At 36.6% G+C, this 20,574-nt stretch overlaps 1 protein-coding gene across 6 annotated transcripts in view; it reads right to left on the reverse strand.

Moving 5' to 3' along the window:
* SUGCT (succinyl-CoA:glutarate-CoA transferase) overlaps positions 1-20,574 on the reverse strand; it is a 338,027-nt gene that overhangs the window by 189,568 nt on the left and 127,885 nt on the right. For all 6 annotated transcript variants that reach the window (XM_087737833.1, XM_087737823.1, XM_087737866.1 and 3 more), the window contains 2 exons: positions 20,202-20,299; positions 7,870-7,972 (listed from right to left, as the gene is read on the reverse strand). In XM_087737833.1, coding sequence (XP_087593959.1) covers positions 7,870-7,972; positions 20,202-20,299 — 201 coding nt within the window. The remainder of the gene's footprint in view (positions 1-7,869; positions 7,973-20,201; positions 20,300-20,574) is intronic.

Consider the following 20,574-nt stretch of genomic DNA (forward strand, 5'->3'; position numbering starts at 1 on the left):
GACAGGCTCGTGGCTTGAGCTAAGATTTTTAAATTAATCTGAGCACTCAGGAAAAGCAGCTGAAGATCAAATGATAACTAAAGCCTGATCTACACAGTTTCTGCACTTTTTTTTTCCCCCCTCTGGATTTTCCATTTTATTTTCTCCCTTACTGGAATACATATATCATCATGTGCAGCTACTACCATTTGAGAGATTCTGAAGTGAAAGATGCCAAATACTTATTCTCCAGAATATCATTAGTATTTTCATGCCTACAAAACATAACTCACACTACAAAGCTGCACCATGCTACTTATATTGATTACAAACCAATCTATTTAAAAGCGAACAAGACCTATGACAAAATCTAGCCCTCATGGTCTCTGAGAAACAAAACAAAATATCCAGGCTATCTTCATATGAACTCCAAGATGACAAGGTGGCAATTAATTTTGAAAACATAAAAATGCAGTAGGAAATTTTAAGTGTCACCCTTTGTTGGAGCGAGTTATATACCGAAGCATGTCTAAAATTGCCAGTGTTTATTATTGATTCTCCTATAAATTTAGCTTAGTAAATGAATCTACATCTACTTAAGAAAAATATTTTAAAACAAAAAATGGTGTTTTATTACTTGATTTGGTATGGTCTTGCGAGTCAGTCAACCAACAGGCGATATAGACAGTCTCACAATTCACATGTTGTGGGGAAAATAAAGAATACCTATTTTTAACTGACCACTACTTTGTGACAATGATTCAGTGAATGCTCAGATGAAAAGAAAACAGAAAAAAAACCCAACACACTTCTAAAGAATCAATTGAATCAATTGCTTCAGCACATAAACTCTCTTCAGGCTGTGAGACTTGATGGAATCAACGTATATATATTTCCCCTCTTCCCATACATATAACAGACTTGACACTCATCAAACTTCAGATATATGCAACAACTGGGTTAATTAAAAACTCTTTTGACCCGATAGTTACACACTTCATATGAACAGAAGTGAGAGCTGGGCTCGTGCTCTGTGAGGGATTTCTAAAAAGTTACACATTATCTAGCTCAGTACGTCTGAAATTTGGATGGCCTTATCCTGAGCGTACTCTGGTAGTGTGAGACACCAAATACAGATTCTTTGAATCTTTGAGTGACAACTGATGTCATTTTGATGAGCTGCAAGGTTAGGGAAGCAGTGTGTAACTTCTGCAAGGACAGAAATTCATCCAAGAGTTTGAGGTGCAAGGGACATGCATTATGAATTAGAGGTTCTTCTACAGTAAATAAACTTGGTGGTGGTTTTCTCATGTTTGTGTTGTTCTTATTTATTTATTCTGACATTTTTAGAAATTAAAATTCAGGTGTTGAAAAAGCCTAACCATTTTATCTAGTGTAGTTATACAATTTCTAAACTAGGTCTCGAGCAAAGCTGACACCTTTGGGCTCACAAAACACATAAAGGACCAGAATATGTCGCAGCAGGTGGAAGCTTATCTTTTGCATGCACTGTCTGGGGCTCCATTCCTCTTTATTCATAGCCAGCTTCTTTCCCCCACCCTTAAAAACACAGGACAGCAAAAGAGGACATCTATGACACTGCAGTCAACTTTCTGCCCAAGTCTCTTTGTAAAAGAACTAATTCTCTAAAAATGAGCATCAGAGCTCCCAGGCAAAACATGGGTGTAAGAGTATGTTGATATGGTAGACAACTGATCTCTGGAAATTTGTTATCAAACATGAGTGGATCATTTTATCAGAAACATTTCCAAATATACTTCAGACTTAGGCAGACAACCAGCACTGGAAATTTCAGATCAAACTATTAAATTCTGCAGAGTTATAGGCAAGTGAAAACAAAACCTCATAATAGAAAGTGTTGATCTATCTCCTTTATCATTATTTTTCTTATCTAGACAATAGATGTATATTAAATGTGTGTACAAACAAAAGCCTATCATTAATATAAACATACATTTTTATTTAGAACCCCGTCGTATTTCAAGAATTCGCCACCACAAGCTCTCTAACTATCATTGTAAGATAGGCAGGCCAGACAAAAACATGGCATAGCCATGGACCACATTTCACTACAGCCAAAATTTAAAAAACACTTCCTATTACAATATTCCTCCTATCAAAATACAAGTGATGTCTCATTTTGAGCGCTTCCTATAACATCTGGATATAGAACAATCTCATAACACATATAAAGCCTGCATAATTGTCTATATGTGGGAATCACACGCTACAAACAGACTTAGAACTAGATTTTCCATTTTACTTCTTCAAGCTATGTTCCATTCCTTAATGCTTTCCACTTTAGGACAGAGTCCACTTTCCTAAATTTCCCCACAGACCAAAAGCTTGAAAACATTTGTAATTTAGTATAAAAGAGCTACTTTTGACAAAATTAAAGGGTTGGCTATGGTTGGTGGTGTGGTTTTTTTTTCATTGCATAAAATTTAAAAATTGATGTAAAAAGTTGGCTTGAAACACCAAATCAAAGCTAGGCAGTACACATTTTCACCTTAGCAAAACAGGCAGGAATAGAGCCGAATTTCTCTTTCAAAATAGAATTTAATTTTAGACACCTTCATGTGGATGTTTCAATGAATTGGCATTTTTAAATGGAAAAACATTCCATCGGAAAATTTCCAACCAGTTTTAGTACTTACTTAATAGACACATGCGATATTTAATTCCTCTCTTTCTCTTGTCTGTTAGGAATTACTTCCAGACACATCGTATTACCTCAGGCCTTCATCAACTGCTTTTCAGTTGCAGAAACCTCTATATGTAAAAACTCCCTGCAGTATTATGGACACGAATATAATTTCATTCAGCTTGGGACAGCCTTCAGTGGGCCACAAAAGTCTATTTCAACAAAAGAGTAACAATTAAAACACGGTCATATTTAAAAAAAAAAAAATGAAACAAAAATCCAAACCAACAACATCCATGCATAAGATGGTTTAAAAAAAAAAAAAAAAAGAACAAAACCAACAAAACAATACACTTTACATCTTTTGCTGTTCTGTGTGTTCACAACCCTGATTGTAGAAGCTTTTACCAGATGCTAGGAAATTTTTGCCAGGATGCATTCAAGTGAAATGACTTCCAAAATAAGAGACGATCTGGAGGTTAATAAAAAAAACTACCACCTTCACAAGTTTCCACAAATAATAAACTTAAAACATCAGATAATTTCCAGCTATCAGATATTTCAATACTTCAATTTACTGTGGGTTTCTTTTTTTCTCAGGCATATTCAGAGAAATGGCTTAAGGAACTGTAATGGCCTTCTGGGACAGGAAGACTAAGGTTTCTGTAAAAAATGTTAAATTAATTTTTATAGTGATGCAAAGTCAGGGAAGGGTTGTTAAGGGATGGCCTCTTGCCACAGGGTGGAGTTTTGTTTTGGTATCCTTTTAGAGTCTGCAGGTGTTTGGCAGGAGCTGAAATCAGGGCCAGCTGTGATATTTCAGCTCTGATATTTCCCTCCCCATATTTCTCAGAAGTGATGCATCAGGGTGATGTCTTACACCTGATGTACTCAACTTGTGTGGTATGACTGTAACTGCTTTGAGGCAGGGGGGAGGGAAAGTACCACTGCATGGCTTTCATATTTATTTTCAGCTGGCAGCATTCATATAGTAAAAATTCATCAACATGAATGGATTTAATCTGGTAAAACATCAGACAACAAACAATTTATTCAACTGCCCATAACATTTCTGGGTTGTTTTGTTGCTTCTTATATATGCCAGACATTTAATTAAAGTAATAATGCAGTATAAGAACTGTGAAAGAAATTACATTGCAAAAAAGGGGAGGGTAATGTTTTAAAGAAAACAAAAAAACCCTTCAGTACCCTCACATAACCAAAGATCTTTGTTCTTTCATACTTAGCTGTAGTACAGTGCGTACCTGGTTTTGTGTTGTTTTATCTTTTGGGAGAATTTGAATAGTTTCTATTAAAAATTGTATTCTCTTTTAAGTTTGTTTTGTTTGGAAAACCTCAAACCACATTGTATTTCATACACATGTTCCCCAGGGTATGTTAAATGGGACCATACTGAGGTCACTAGTAAGTTTTTAAAACGTTTTAAGAATTCCTTTAATGTTTGTACTATCTTGGCCTGGTTAAAAGAACACATTTTTAAAAAATAGCTTGAAAAAGTTTGACTATAAAAAGCTTCATTAAAATACTCTATACTGTACTTTTAAGAGTTTGTAAGAACTTTTACAAACATTCTTTCCTTGCTCTCGTTTTCAAGAAAATTGTTCCCTTAACTAGTGAATCTGCTCCTTTTTCTCTCAGCCTTTTTATCCGTACATGCACAAGTACACATATACTTCTATCCAGACTGATTGACTTAGCAGTACAAACGCCTGTGGTATTCATTTTAACTTCACAAATGAATAAAAGATTATAATCAGTGGGAAAAGTGGATGTTTCGCTCCATTCATGGAAAAAACAGTATCACCTGGCACTCCAACTTAGTAAAAAATTTCATGTTTTTTGGCAGCTCACTTGGAGTATGACTGAAGCTGTTAATGTTATTAACAAAATGTCCTGGGATCAAAAATGTGTTGTTTTATCTCAGTTTATAGAAGCAGTTATACAAACCACTCTTGGCCTTCAGAGCTCTGAAGTCCTTTTAGTTAAAATAAAATAAAATTTAAAAACACGACCCACCTGTAGCTGACTAAGTTCCATTAGACCATTTCAGTCACCTCCTTTACTTGTCTTTCCTATCTCCTCAGACTTGCTTCCATTCCTCCCTTGCGTTAGTCCAGCCCCCTCCCAGGACTTCTGTCTTTGGCTGGTACCAGCCCAGTGTACCCTTTGCAGCATTGCTAACAGCTGAGCTGGCACAGGCTTTGATGATTGCCGACTACCATGCAGCGCATGTTGGTCACTAATGGCGCGAGACTGCACTTAAAATGAATGATTGTTACATTATGGATATCAAAATCCATAGATCAAATAGGAAGACAATGGCAACAAAATGAAGTTAAAAAATGGAATTGTGTTTAGATCCAGTTCTGCTGGTACCGCCCAAAATGGAAGAGGTTAGCAAAACCAGGGTGTTATCTAGTAGAGGTAGCTTAGAGTTTCTATATGTTGAAGTATCACCAGGTTTAATGTTTTTCTGGAGTCTTTGCAATGGTTGAAAGCAAATGAAAAGCTGATTACTGGGTTATGATAAACTCATTTTACATCACACTGTTTGCACTTGCTATACAATAATAGTAAGTAAGGTTATTAAATGCAAGCTGAGTGACATCTTTCCTAGAAATGCATTTTCTCATCTAAACTGAGCTTGAAAAAACCCACTATATTATAATGGGAGCACTGTGAAGAATGATTACAAAGTTCTCACGCTTAATGACTGTGTTGAGCTTTACACATGAGAAAAATCTTGCTGTGATTACAATATGTTGGTGATGGTGGGTACTGGTTTTTTTCCTGTTATAACTGGGATTTCATAGTGCAGAGGATACCTAGATTATGGATTCTCAGGTGGTGCTAGACTTCTTCCCTCGTCTTAGGCATAGTCTCAGGGCACTGCCACACTTTTTGACGTTTCAGAAACCAAAATTGCAGACTGGCTTATGAAAGAGCAAAGCTATACACAAGCACATGTGCTTACCCCAGACTCATGCTGTCTATACAGGAGCAGAAGGATAAGCAAGTGGAGGGAGACTAGGCAAGGTACAACGGCAAAAAACTACAGTACAGAAGAAATGCAAAGGTGAAAAGCTTTGCTTGAACTGTCCCTAAGCCTCTAAATCCAAGCTATGGATAAGTGACTTAGGGCAATGAAGCCACCTGTGAAGGTCTGAAGTCTTCACCACCAAAATAAAAATTTGTACAGAAATTAGAAAAATATACTTAAGAGGCAGAGTATGCTACTCTCCAAATTGCTCATCTGCTGGATGGCTTCTCAGATATTTAAAGGTGGAGTGGGGGGCTTAATTTTATATTAGTGATGTAAAGTAAGTATCGTGCCATAAAAGCAATGCCTTGAAACGTCAACACTTTTCCATATTTCAAGAAGGAAGAGGAAAGAACTGCAGTCTTCCCCCTCCCCTTGAACAGAACAATAACTGTGAGAAAATGCTTAAGGAAGCAGGGAGCACCAGAAATGAAACAAACATATAACATGCAGCATCGCCACAAATACTGACATTTCATTTCCAACACTAATAAGAACACAGTGTCTGAGTGCCGCTTATTTCAGAGAAAGGTGTAGAAAAGACAACGTTTTCAAGCAATTTCATGGCAGGGGCGGGGCGGGAGATATCAGCATGCCCCCTTATGGGAAAATATTTTCAAAAACCTGGCATATGGTCATACCTGACTGCAAAGCACTGCGATACCTTTTATGGATAGGCTAACTATGTCAGGTAATAATCTGACACATATATATAAATAATATATATAATTAGAATATATATGTAATAATAATAGATATAAAAAACAACATTTAGGTGAATTCTAACAAGAGCAAGGTAACCAAGCTAACCCCTTTTCAGTTTGGGAGGTAATGGCCATCCCATAACATACTATGTTTTAAAAAGCCATCTCTTTCAGAGTGGACCCGATTTCTTAAAATTCGCACCATCAAAAAAAAGCAAAGTATATTTTTGCAATGTTGCCCCAAGTACAGCCAAGTCAACCACGTTCTAAGTAAAATAAAGACTCTTGCTGTATGTTCTTCAAAGCCCAACCTTAATCCCTCTGAAAGTTATGAAGTGAAAAATCTGGCCCATGCATACTTCACAGCATGGTACTACATCATTTTAAGGAGAAAGAACACATTTATTTACGGAAAAAAACCTTCTTTCCTTGCAGTAAGCCTAACAAATATTGTCTTATACCTCTAAAAGTATAAAAAACATATTTATAACAAACATTTATTATAAACATATTCCCTTATGATAGAGATTGTTTTGCCTCTTCTTCTTTGCCAAAGACTACAATCATTTTCACAATCCTGACAAACGCTTCTTGACAGTAGGCATGGATGCATACAAAATTGGCTGCTTTATTTTTTTCCTCCAACAGTCAATCGTTTTTCTGGTTACTCTCATCATTAGAAATTAATTTAAAGGAGATTCAACACACAATACAATAGCCATAAAATACTCTGTTCCACTATTCAAGACAGTATAACTCAGTTTGTCTTGGGCCCTTTAACCCATCATAAGCCAGAGGGTGAGAAGAAGGGGAGGGATCAGTAAATATGCAAGTAATGTAACTCCAGAGATACTCAAAAGTAAAAATGTTGTTTATAATTAGTATAGACACAATTCAGTGAAAGACTTAAAATTTTAAATAAATAAATAGAAAAACTGAAGCATTCTCAGCCAGGGAAACCACCAGGCCAAGAAAAGATTAAAATCTTCCTGCATATGACTTTTGTGCTTCATTTTTCTTTTTCTAGTCAAAAAGTTGCCCATTTTTTTCAAACAGTATAGATTCTGGTTATCCATACTCCATACAGAAAATCGGTTACTTGTATGTGAAAGGTACTTTTCTGCATATTTATCTGACAAAATGCAATTACATAATATATTACAGTTTCTTTCCCTGTTTTATCAGCCATTTTGGAAAGACAGACTCCATACAAGACATGGACTACCTATGGTTTAATGCATTATGGCAAAATCTCTGTTCCCAAGCACATAATTCATTTAAGGATCTGTATTTATTTCTTATTATGCCATATTATTGGCTTAAACTCAATCCAGCATATAACTCTCAAATCCCATTTTAGAGTAGCTGAAATCAGGTCTGAGTGGCAGGAAAAGTGATCGTTACTCAGCATTTGTAAAACACGTGCAATAATGTATAGAAAAGACTTGGTGAGAACCAACCTGAGGATCCGAGAATACTTGCTGCATATTGTTGATTGGGCCATATGGAACCCCACTACCTTCAAAGAGCTGCAACCATTCCATCGTTGCTTTTTCTGAAAACCTAAGAGCAAATAAGAAGCATGTGGTTTCAACACCGTGCTTTCAGATTCCAAAAAACGTATAGCATGTCTCCTCCCTCTCTCGCTGCTCCCATACTCTTCCCCACTGATTTCTTCCCAGGCAGTGAATAACATAATGAAAATGTACTACACGTGTTCTTCAGAAATGCAAAACCCAAAGACATAGGGGAAAGAAGATAGCTGAACTGACTTCTATCTGATCATCTGAAGCAATCCAGCAATGATGTAAAGATAAATTTATCAGCAGTTTCAAATAAGGATCAATGGGTTTCCTCCAGTCCTTAATTACACTAATGTGCTTCACATTTGTTTTCTTTTATGAACGTATCTAACAACAAAAAGATAGATATAACGCGGGTACGAGTCTAAAATACGACACTGCTCGCTGAAAGCTGATGTAAAGCACCGCAGTGTTTTTCCCCCCATTACATCCAAAACATATGTCAGGATTAACAGCCACATTTTTTGGTCAGATAACAACATTGATTACATATTTATTTGTTGTATGATTGTATAACCTATCCTAAGGACATCCGGTTCAGCATATGTACACTGTGCCTACACTGGTGAACGCAAAGCTCCGTGTCCTTGTATCACATAAAAAAAGCTCAACTTATTTCTTTCTAAGCATTCAATTCCATAACTGGTAGCACCACTCTATTTCCCCTCTTTTGCTAGATACTTTTTCTTTCCTTGTCTGCCTGGTAGAGTTACATACATGAAGAAAACACACTCCTGAAGCAATACTAGTCACTGACAGATGGTATTTTCTGCAGCTGTCTGGGATTTTGAATCAAAGGTGAGATTATTTGGAGATCATATCTTAAATGTCATGAAGGTAAACAACACAGAGGTCCACCAGATTATTAGAAAGGACAGATCTACTTCATGATACATATAACACTGAAAAGAAATTACGTGTGATTTAAAGACCTGATGAAAATGAAATTAATAGAACCCTTGATAAGGGACACTCAGTTACTGGTATTCTGTAGCTCATCACTTCGGAGTTCCTTAAGCGTTATCCGGAACAACGTCAGTAACGCTGAGCTTTACTTCTAGCACGTTATTATGCAAAAAAAAAAAACCCTTCCAAGTTTCTGACAGAAAGATGTTAGAGACAAAACCCGAAAGCACAAAACCCCCTAAATCAGTACAAAGTCAAAGTTTGTAAACTTCTTTTTATACATATGCAGAGATTGGCTGCAAAGTATTTCATGCTACTTTTAGACTAAAGAAAAAAAACTAGTGATGGTGACAAGTTACAGTTATATTAAGTATATGGCATAGGTACGGATCCAAGCTTCACAGTTAATACCTCTCTCCCTGTGCAGGAACGACTTCCCCAAGCTTTGAGGTTTTAAATCCTGATACCCAATGCATTTTGCACTCTAAATAAATAGGAAAATGCACAAGTTTTGCACTGTTCTTCCTCAGAAATAGAAGCTTTACTCCTGCTGAGTATATGTGAAGTTAAGAAATAATACTAGTAGAAATGGAAGGAGCAATGATACTGAAAAATCAGAATAAAAGGCTTTAAAAGTGCAAAATGTATTATAAAATGAAGCATCACTTCTGAAGAAATGAAGCAGAATGAAGCGTCACTTCTAAAGAAAACAGATACAAGATTATTGCACTCTTCAGTTATATACTTCATTGAATATTAAAGTTATTTCATGGTAAAGATATAGTCAGCCATAAAGATAATGCCACTCTTGGACACATCTAGGGTCCATCTAATTTAGTACTCTATTGCTGACCATACCTACAACCAGGTACGTTATAGGAAACTGGGGGAAAACAGTACCCATAGAGATAACCAATCACCAATAGAGATAACCGATCACTTCCTTCCTCAGTGATTGCAGCCATTAGGAAAGCATGATTGGAATCTAAAATATAATTTGTATTTCCCTTCAGTACTCTCTGTTTGGCAACAATTCTCATAAGCTGAATATTCTTGTTATTCATAGCCTCCTATTACTAAGGTTTGGGGCTCAAACTACTGCACAGTGTAAATATGATTCACACGAAAAACTGTTTCCCATCAGTTATTGGTGCCATTTATACAAAACTTTGCTAATTCTCTGCTAGCAACTGAGCCACTTGCCTCCTAAGATGCTTCATAATTCATGGCCCACTAACTCCCTTTTTATAAATTAAAAGCTTTTTTTCAGCTACTACTTTTTCTGACACCTCAACCTCCAGTACTATCTCATTTCTAACAAAAGACAGCATGTCTACAAGAGGACTCTTGGACTCAGCATCATAACTTTGGTGCTGCAGACCATCACTAAGAAATTACTGTAATTCTTAATATTTGTATCATCATTCTCTCTCTATTAATAATGAATAAGCCCTGCCATGTTATGTTCCTCGTACTTCTTCTTAAGAAAGAGTTTATAAATATTCTCCTGAGTTTAAAAAAAAAAAAAAGCAAACAATTTTTGGATTTAAAGGATAGTCTAAAAATGAAGTCTTTTCAGTGGGAGTGTCAATTATCTACATCTGCATAATCAGTATGCTATTTCCTGATGTCATGGTAAATCTGAATAATTTTCAAGACATACATTCTTCTTCAGTAACATTATTACAAGTCACTCAATATACATTGAAGTGAGTGCACGTTTTGCAAAACTTCTACGGGGTGTATAAATTTCTGAAATTTTAGCTTCTGCTTAGATTTTTCCTTCCTATGTAACAGAAAAAAAAATTACCACAGTTTTGTAGAAAACAAGTGATGTTCTGTTTTAAAAAATACTTGTTTTGAATGGACCTAACAACTGTCTTAGTCTTACTTATTAATTTATTTATTGGTGGTTGGAAAGAATTCCTAAAAGCTTTAAACTCAAAGATGTAAAATCCCACATTCTATCACCCTCAAAGAAGACAGACAGCATTGTCTCTTGAAATTGAAACTCTTGACCTAAATCTGATGTAGAATAGCTTCCTTCATTTGTGCTAAAAAGAGGCTATTGAGAGCATATTGTTAAGCAAACTGTTTAAAAACAAAACAGAACATCACCACTGCCAATAAAGCTCTATTATTCACATTTTGAGAGCAACAGCATGCAACTATTTAGTTCATTCAGTTGTGTTTTATATATTGAAATATCTGTTGCACAGCATCAAAGGAGAAATATTGTTTCAAAATTTGATAAAAGATAAGGTGTGGATAAAAAAAATGCCTAAGTTTACCTCTCCGATGTCAGCTGCGCAAGCTGCACAAACTTTGAATTTTATTTTTTTTTGCTAACTTGTATGTAACATCCCCCCCCATCTAAATATAATTTTAACAGCACTTACACAAATAAATACCATAAGCTTTCCTTGTAGGAAAGGGCTGATGTTTATGTTGCTAGGTATCAATTGATACCATGCTCGGCACTCCAAAATATCAAGTAAAGACCTTCAAGAAAAACTTCCAAGAGAAGTAAAAGACTGAAATTCTCTCCTGAAAATGAAAAGCTCTATCAGCAGGAATTTACAAGGCCTGGCCAATCCCCTTCCCCTTAACACTTGTTTTAAAACATTTTTCTATGCTTTGATATTGCCTTTTATAAATATCCTACTTAGTATATAATTTCCTTTTCTTAACTGAAAAATTTTCAATGTCATCTGCTGTCTTTCAGTGGGGAAAAAGTAATTTTTATATACATATATAAATAAAATCACTGATGGAAATGCATATAAGGCTAAACAATGGTCCATCGTCCAAACTTAAGCTAGTAAAAAACCATCCAAGACCGTACAGCATCTGAACTCTGAAGCATAACACTTGCAAATGAATCTATCTGTCCATGGAGCCTCAGTAATACTCAGGGACTGCAGGAGAGCTCAACCATGTGATTCACACTACAGCTTCATATATTTCCAGATGAGTCCCTTTTCCCTCTAAAATGCTTTATCTGCTATAATCACATAAATGCCATTTAAATTACCTATGATTTATTTCTAGAATAATTTTAAATCTGTAGCTTAGCTTCTACAATTGTTACCAGCATTTTAGAAGTTCAAAAGAACTCACTTTTTACTGTGCTAATCTGTGGTACAAAGCTTGAATGCAGGCAAACACCTCTGAAAAAAGGCTATGTACCCCAGTGGAGAACAAACCCATTGCTAGGACCTTTACTGCAAAGCCTGTACTAAGGCTTACTTCAATAAAAGAGGTAGTATTCTCCATGATGTCTTATTTGCATTTTAAGCAGCGCTTTAAACCTCCTCTGCACTGAATTACACAGCACTCATGAAGCTACTGAAGTTGCAATATTGAAATGAGGCATCAGATTCTGAAGCATTTAACATTAAAGATATTTCATGCTTAAAAATATTATAATAGAAAGTGTAGCATGAGCTCAACTAATTGAAATGTTATTTCATGGGAAGAAATCCAACTAAATATATTTTTCCGCAATTTGTAAATCTACCAGGCACCATTAAATGAAAAACACTAAATTTAAACTAAACACTCAGTAAATTAATCAAAAAACATTACAGCACAATATAAGAAATAGCCTCCAAAAGTCCAAAAATTAAAATAATCAAATAAAAAGGTCTTACACCTTATTTCCTTACACAAACCACAAGTGTAGTTTTGCTTCTTAAAAAGCAAGACCTAAATCCCCTTCTGCTTTCTAACAAATTCTAATAGAAAAAAAAAAGAGAAAGGATCATTAATTGCAAAAAAGAGAGTGTCTGCTTGACTTGCACAAGTTGGATGAAATGGCTTTAATGAGTTAGAAACATACCCGAGCTCTATTAAAAAGTACTAAGTTTCTCATCCTGTTAATTATTAATGTAAACTTTGTTTCTTTTTTAGCAAATATTCTGTCTTTCAATGAAATAAAGACTTCTAAAGCATGAATGAATGCACTTTGTGTGCATTCTTTGCATATATCCCATTTTCTGTGTTTCCTAGGAAACCTTCAATTATTGCTACATCCTATGTGGAAGGGCATCCACGTTTCTCTAATGGATAAAACCATCCAGTTCCACAGAAAGTACATTTAGAAGAACCACTGAAGCAAAATACTGCTCTTTTCTACAGGAAACTTATAGCAATTAATTTAGAAAAGTAATTTGGACAGCTACCAAACGCAGATGGAACAGCAACATCTAGGATTAGTAATAGTTTTTTACATGGCGGTCAATCACAAAAACCTTCTCTGTTCTTGCTGAAGTCCACAATAGCATTCTTGTGTTTTCTAGCACAACCCAAGTTTGCATTATGGTTTTTGCATCAGTTTGTTCTATCAAGAGTCTATTTACTTTCAAATATCTACAATATTTTCTCTCTTCAATACTAACCATCTCTTTAATGGTAGTTAACTCAGTAAAACAGTTTGTACAGTTTCTTACAGTAGCATCTATGAAAGACACTATACAAAATAATAGAAAAAATTATTTGGAAAATTCAAATAATGGATCATTATCCTTTACTGTACAGTAAATATACAATTAGAGTTTTCAAAATGAATACTATAGTAGTTATTCAATAGTCTGTAAGCATCTCTGTGTTAACATTTAATTAGTCTCCTCTTGGTTACTGATTAATCACTCGGCAAACCACAACAGACCCTTAAAATCTCTGGGATCAACATGATTGTACTGACATGTTTTGCTGATGGATATGTCAACTACTTTAAAAGATGTCACATACAGTGAATTGTAAGCGGTAGCTACATAAAGCACAGTCCAGATATTTGTAGGTACCACAAATCCACCCCGAAACTTGTTTTAAATTTCTTCATGCTTTAAATATTGTTACCAGTTTAAAAGAACTATTAATAAACCTTCGCCTTTATGTGCAGACTTTGTGCTAGAGATGAATGGACATTCATGTTCCTTTATGACGTTCTGCATGCTGTTTTAAAACCATGTATGATTTTTAAAGAATAGCACACCAGAGAGAGGGAAATGCATCCGTAGTGTAAAATGCGTTTCTTATGGCTCCTGAGTAGTAAAATCCAGGATGTTCCAGAACTAGTTCTTTTTGGATTCAGATGTTAGACCACGCATATTAGAAAGGTACTCCTTTTCCCAAGCCTTCCTCTTTTTTTCCTCAAGTAAGCAAAAGGACTGTAACTTCTACAGTTATGACAAAGGAAGTGCAAACTAACTAAAAAACAGCTAGGTAAACACACATCAGTAAAAGCACATTGAGAATAATGGAAAGCTATATTGATTTTGTTGCTGTCTTTTTTTAACTACTCAAGGGGAGTAAAGAGCTAACAAGGGTCAGGTCAAAAAGCTCATTCAAAAATCACTGAAAAGTTCTCCCTTGATTTCAGCAGACTTGTAGCTAGTAATGTATGCCATCAGAAAAAAAGATAGAGAGTCCCTTTTCAGGAAGGATCTTGAACTTCACACTTATGCATGAAAATGCTAAGAGGCTTATTAAATGGTGAGAAAAGAACACAGAAAATACATATTAGCTTACCCAGTCCAAAACCCAGATGTTTGAGACATTTTGGATCTCTCTCAGTTGCACACATCAAATTCAACATAAAACAAATAACAATTGAAAACAAAGCACTTTAAAGCAAACTGTGGCAGTTGGTTTCCGACGCCCATGCATCTCAACCATCTATGGGCTGATAGTGAGGTAAATGACTGGGGAAAGTAAACCTCACCAGCTGTGCTACATTGAAGTCAATTATCTTTCAGACTTCAGATACCTGTCTTGCTGAAGCAGTAAACAAGCGGATGCTCATTCCTGTGATGTTATCAACAGGGACTTCTGTCTGCAAGGCTCTTGGTTTAGAAAAAGAAATAGTGGGGATGGGGAAGGAGATTTACAGAGACTGGGTGTGTCTCAACAAGTGTGAATTTAACAGTGCTTCTCATCAGGCAAATTAAACATTTTACAATACACTTTCCCCTTTAGGTGCCCTCCTATTCTGTTACTAGGTGGAAACAATTTAGCAAAGATCTCATTAACTGAGGATCAGGTTCCTCTGTGCTTCCTTCCTGCTCATTCCTTTTCCCCTCACACTTACATACGCAACATGCAGCTGTGGCACACAGTCAAGAATAAGGGCTTTAAAATATAAGTGCTAGGAATAGAAGTTCCACTCTGAATCGTTTCCAGCCCTAACACTTCTGATTTTAAGTCTACAATAATTTAGCTATAGCTGCAGGAGCACTAATCATGATGAATTTATGTCCTCTTCATTATGTGAGCTGCTTCACTTTAAAGGCTGATGGCATGTCTGTGATTCCCCTTCCTCCTGCACTCACACAACCCCATACGCTCTGTTCCATTTACAGGTTATTTTCCCAAAGTACCTTGGATTACACATTGAGCTGCCCTGTCTTAAAATGTGTCTACGTTATTGAGGTGCAGGGTAGGATTAACTTTCAATTTCTGGAGTAATTTGAAGACGGAGGTCAACAGATGAAGCCCCCTTCCCCAAAGCAGCTTCTCTTAAAACTGGCATTATAGCAGCTTTTGCACAGATGCATCTCAAATTACATGCGCACGCTATATTATGTATGTCTTGACATACGCATGCACATATACCCATATGTATGTATATATACACACATACAAAATAATCCACATCGTGCCTGGTACTATTCCGTTCCAGGGGAAGCAAAGGTAAAAGTGGAAGGGAGGTGGGGGAGAACGGAGCAACAATTAAAACTTGGTTCTCGTGGATAGATGTACATCTAACTCACAAACCAGAGGTTTCCACTGGAAACATAAAAACCAGAGCGCTCTGTAGTTTGTCAGTTCTCACATGAGCTGGGAGTCTCAGGGGCCTCTGTAGTAGCCATTGAACCTGACCTCCACCCAGGTAGGGTCATTTTAAATTTGACTCTTGGCACACACCCAAGAAAGGAAGGCATTCAGAGGCAATTTGCTTTTGTCAGAGTTCTGCTTTGTTGTCATTTGGGGAAAATGTCACCTAAATAAAGAGGAAGATACAGAAGGCACCAAAACCTCCTTTTTTGTAAAGCAAACGTAGTAGATGTGCAAATGTCAGCAGTGGGAGGAGAAAGGGGAAATAAGCAGCTGAAGGAGCCATAGGAAGTGGAGAAAGATGACGGGGACAGGAAAAAAAGAGCATAGCAGGAAGAGGACCAGAGATGCAAAAGGTATAACACCGCCAGTAGCAAAAGAAGTCCAAAATGCCTCATAGGCCTATATTCTTCTTCCCTGTGAATATCTTGTGACCCAGTGGTCCTTGCAGCATTGTACTCATTTCCCCATAGAAGATGGAACTGAAAAACACTCCCCCTCTCAAGATGTCTGGGCCTGGTTTCTGTAATTCCCTCCTCTTGCCCCAGTGTGAGAGCTGGGTCTCTCGGAAGCAGCATACCACTCCAGAGTGGTCTACCTTCCAGTCCCTTTTACTGAGATCTGACAATCTCTGTGGATATGTGAATTTATCCTCCCCTACCTGCTCTCCCCCTCTCTCTTTCATGTGTACAGAGGGAGTTGAGATGTTGTAAGCAGAGAGCAAGCTGGAGTGAAGCGCTAAGGGCAGATGTGCTTCACTCTTCATTTCTGTCAGGGAAGAGAAAGGATGAGAAAATACTTTCTGAAATGAATGGAGCAATTCACACCTCTCAGAGCTGTTGTTTCAAGCTACATTTATGTCTCAAGCCATATTCATCTCCATCTTGTATTCTCACTCAGCTCAAGACATCCGACTGTGATGAATAGGTCATTTCACACCTTTCTGAAAAGTCTTCTGTTTAAAGGTCAATTTCTTCTAAGTGCTATATAATCCCCATGCTTATCGAACTGCCTTGAAATCTGGCGTGGTTACTGCAGGTGGTGAGTACAATTATTGATCTAAATGAGAGGTCATTTGAGTTAAGAATTCCCAAGATACAGCCTTTTTTAAAAAAAAACAGCATTCCTTAACATTGACTGACTGTACCAATGTTTCCTTTGTGCACACATCTAGAATGAAACTGTGGCCGGAGTCTGAATTGCTTAACATTTACCCTAGCAAATGAAAGGCATCAACTGTCTCCTTGGTATTCAGAGTTCAGATGTTTTTAAAAATTTCAGCTCCACACATGCAGCGAATTAAATGCTCAAGACTTCAGGGAGTTCCTGACCCTCTGAGTAGGTCTGAACATCTCCTCCTATTCCTAAATAAAACCTGGGAAATCCTTTTCCTTAAAAGAAGGAGGCTTGCTAAGTGCTCAGAAGTTAGACATTAATTGCAGTTAGTCCATTTTGAAAATTAAGAAAAACAGGAAAACAGAAGGTAAGTCATACCTCTGGAAACAGTTCAAAAGAGATAGGAGGAAGGGGACAGGTTAGATAGGTCAATGAAAGTCTGCTCTAGGCTCTGGTGGGACCCCAGCTCAGTAAGATTATAACAGCATCAACAGCTTGGAAAAAAAGTATGCATATATGTACTGTGCAACAGCAGTGATATTATGCAAGCACCTGCAGAGTACCAAGTATCTGCCATACAAACGGTGCTTAAAATATCAATGACTTAGTGGAACAGGAAGGATGTATAAACTGAAAATGGCAGCAAAAGAAGCTGGGGGAAAGGAAACACAACTACGTGTTTCCTCTCACGTGCTTCTAGTCACTGCAATTACTGTTGAGATCCTGAGACATAGACCATATCTGTGAATCTTTTCACTGGCCTTGTCAGCAGCAACACTCTCAAAGGATTCCACTACAGGACCATAGTTCCCATTTATGTTTCCAAGCATGTACAAAAGAGAAGGAACATTTAGGAATCACCAGATTCCTATACATAGATCAAATTTTTACCTGCTGTTTACTGCTCAGCCTGGCACGCCAAACAAGTTTGCTGACTTTTTCCATTGCAACATCACTGGAAAAAGCTGCTTTGCCTCAAGTTGTATGCAACCTGCCTGGCACAGCACCAAAACGAGACATGGCCTGACTAAATCCTTAAAGGACTTTCATGTTCCTTTTTGCCTTCCACCACACAAAGGAGGGACTCATCTCAACAGAAGTGACTGTAGTAGAACTCATGTCAAGAAAATCACAACTCTTCTAAGCTGCTCCAGCTCATGTCTCCACAAATTCATTGTGAGGTGGATAGCAGTGTACATATAATGAGTGAACAGGAGGGTCTGCAGGTGTTTCTTTCCAGCTAATGCACCTTAGGTTTATATTTTCCATGTGCTGGAAGCTGCAATGCTATCAAGCAATCAGTGATTTAATTAAGGTATTTTTCAGTTAAATTCTGCCATTACTATTTTGTCATTTCCCTTCATTTCTCAAGGGTTGACATTTTTCAGGACTGAGAAACTATTTATTTAATTCTCTAAGTAACTTCAAAAATGAACCACATATAATTTTACAAACAACTGTGCATTAGTGAATAAAAGCAAAGTTACCATGGAATGTGTATGGAAACACATTCAACCTCCACTAGAATGCCAAAGGTGTTTGTTATAGTCAGTGTTTTAAAACTGAATGCCAGATGAATTCAGAATAATATCACATAACAGAATGCTATTGGAAACACCTACTCCAAAAGTATGTATACAGTCACATACCTGCATATAAATTACACAGAAATTCAGCCTTAATGCTGCTAATAAAACAGAACATAAACTCTGACAAAAAAGACATAAAGCAGTAATTGAAAGAGCAATGAGGTAATCTGATGAACTAATAGCTACAGATATAAAAACAAATTAGAATTCTGGCGATTCATTCAAAGAACAACTGTTCCTTGAACTTCATCTTCTTATTCAGATGTTGCCCATAAACACCCCCCTGCATTCAAAATTAAACACAAGCAACAAGCTATTAAGTAATTGATCTGTGGATGGCAAAATAGCACTCTCATATGGTACCAGAGTACATCAGATAAATGCCATATTAAATGAAATAAACTCCAAGTAATAAGTCAACATGAATCAACTTTGAAACTAACATTAAGTGTCAAAAATGACAGAGCTCAAAAGTAGGTCAAAAGATAACTATTCCCTTTCAAGGGATTAAAACTTATAAGAAGAGTGGGTTCCTCTGTGATTTCACAATACATTTGTTACAGGAAGGCAAGTAAAGACGAGTTCCAGAAGTTCATCATGAACAGTTGTACCATAATTATTTGAAAATGCAAAGTCACCTAGTACTTCAGTATTTCATTGGGGGCAAAATACCTGAAAATGGTCAGGACAGAGAGAGATAAAAGTGCAAGTGCAATACAAAGAGGCAAAATCACTCTCTCTACAGGCTTTAATGCAAGGTGATTCTGGTTCTCAATGTCCCAAAAAATGTGTGGGGTTGAGAGGAGGGGGAGGGGTGTGCTACTGAAACTCTTTTCTCGGATGGAATGAAAAGGGGATGCTTTTGACCTAATGCTCCTAAAAAAAAAAAAAAACAACCAAAATTGCCTGAATGATAATTGTTACACATTTGTTGACAAAGACTCATGCAGGCCAAGTGTCAAGACGATAGTGTGACTTCTTGAATCATTGACAACAGTAGATATACCGCCTCTTCTGCTCGTCCCCCGAAGTATGAAGTGCTGCTGAAGCCAGCTTTGGGTAGCTTTACAGATTAGTTTTTTTCTTATGTTATATAAATTTATCATCCTCTCTATTGAACAGAAGAGCACTCCACAGAAATAAGGCCTTCTCAAACAGAATGAGGAATATAACTAAGCTATTTTAACCTCTCAAATAAAGGGTTCCTGAGCTTCCTCTTAAATAATTTTTAATTAAAGTATTTAATAGGATGATTCCCACGTAGAATATTAAGCACATATCCTTTTGATTTCAAAAGGATTGACCCAGGGAGAATCTGGGGCGTGGGGTAACACAATATAGAACCAGCAGTAAGGGAGTAGCATCAAGTGGAACTCCCTTGGATACAGCAACTCTCAGTAAAAACTTTAAAATTCCAGTCACAGCAAAAGCAAACGGTGCTCCAAGCATTTTATTTCCAGGAGTTACATTCATCCAGGAAAGCAGAAAGCACTGGTTGTTTCACTAAAATTCAAGTTAATGGTTAAAAATAAGTTAAAATGGTTACTGAAAACTTAAATATGTGGTCTGGCTTCTTGCTAGTCCACACCATACTCTGTGTGCAAAAGGCAGTGTATTTAACATCTAAGTGTTCTCAATACTTCTTTTAGAAAAAAAAAAGTATCTCAACAGAGTAAAGTAAAATTTCCACATGATGACAGCTTCTTATACACGACTATTTGCATTAACAGGTTAAATGTCATTTCTTCCCTTTTAACTTACCGGGTTGACAATATGTCAATAAGTTCTTTTCTGTTCTGGACTCTGAGTGTATTAGTTTTGTATCTGGAATCCTTACTAACTTCAGGCAAATTCAGGATCTAAGTAAAAATAAAGGGGAATAAGAAATGTGCTTGGCAGGAGATATTTATATAGCTAAGGAAGTTCATTACTGGTTTAAGATAGTTTTCCAAAAATCCCTACTTCTCATTAATCTTTTAATATAGATTAGGAAATTAAGAAAAGATAATACCTCCTGGTTAATGTTACATAATAAGTACAGAAAAAGACAGAAATTAAACTGAAGATCCAAATCTTAGTTGATAGCTTTCACCATTAGCTAGGAGAAATTCATATTGTAGAATTCTGTAAGTTA

The sequence above is a fragment of the Nipponia nippon genome, unplaced genomic scaffold, assembly GCF_047370975.1.
Source record: "Nipponia nippon isolate SJK-2023a ecotype South Korea unplaced genomic scaffold, ASM4737097v1 scaffold_1, whole genome shotgun sequence".
Lineage (NCBI taxonomy): Eukaryota > Metazoa > Chordata > Aves > Pelecaniformes > Threskiornithidae > Nipponia > Nipponia nippon.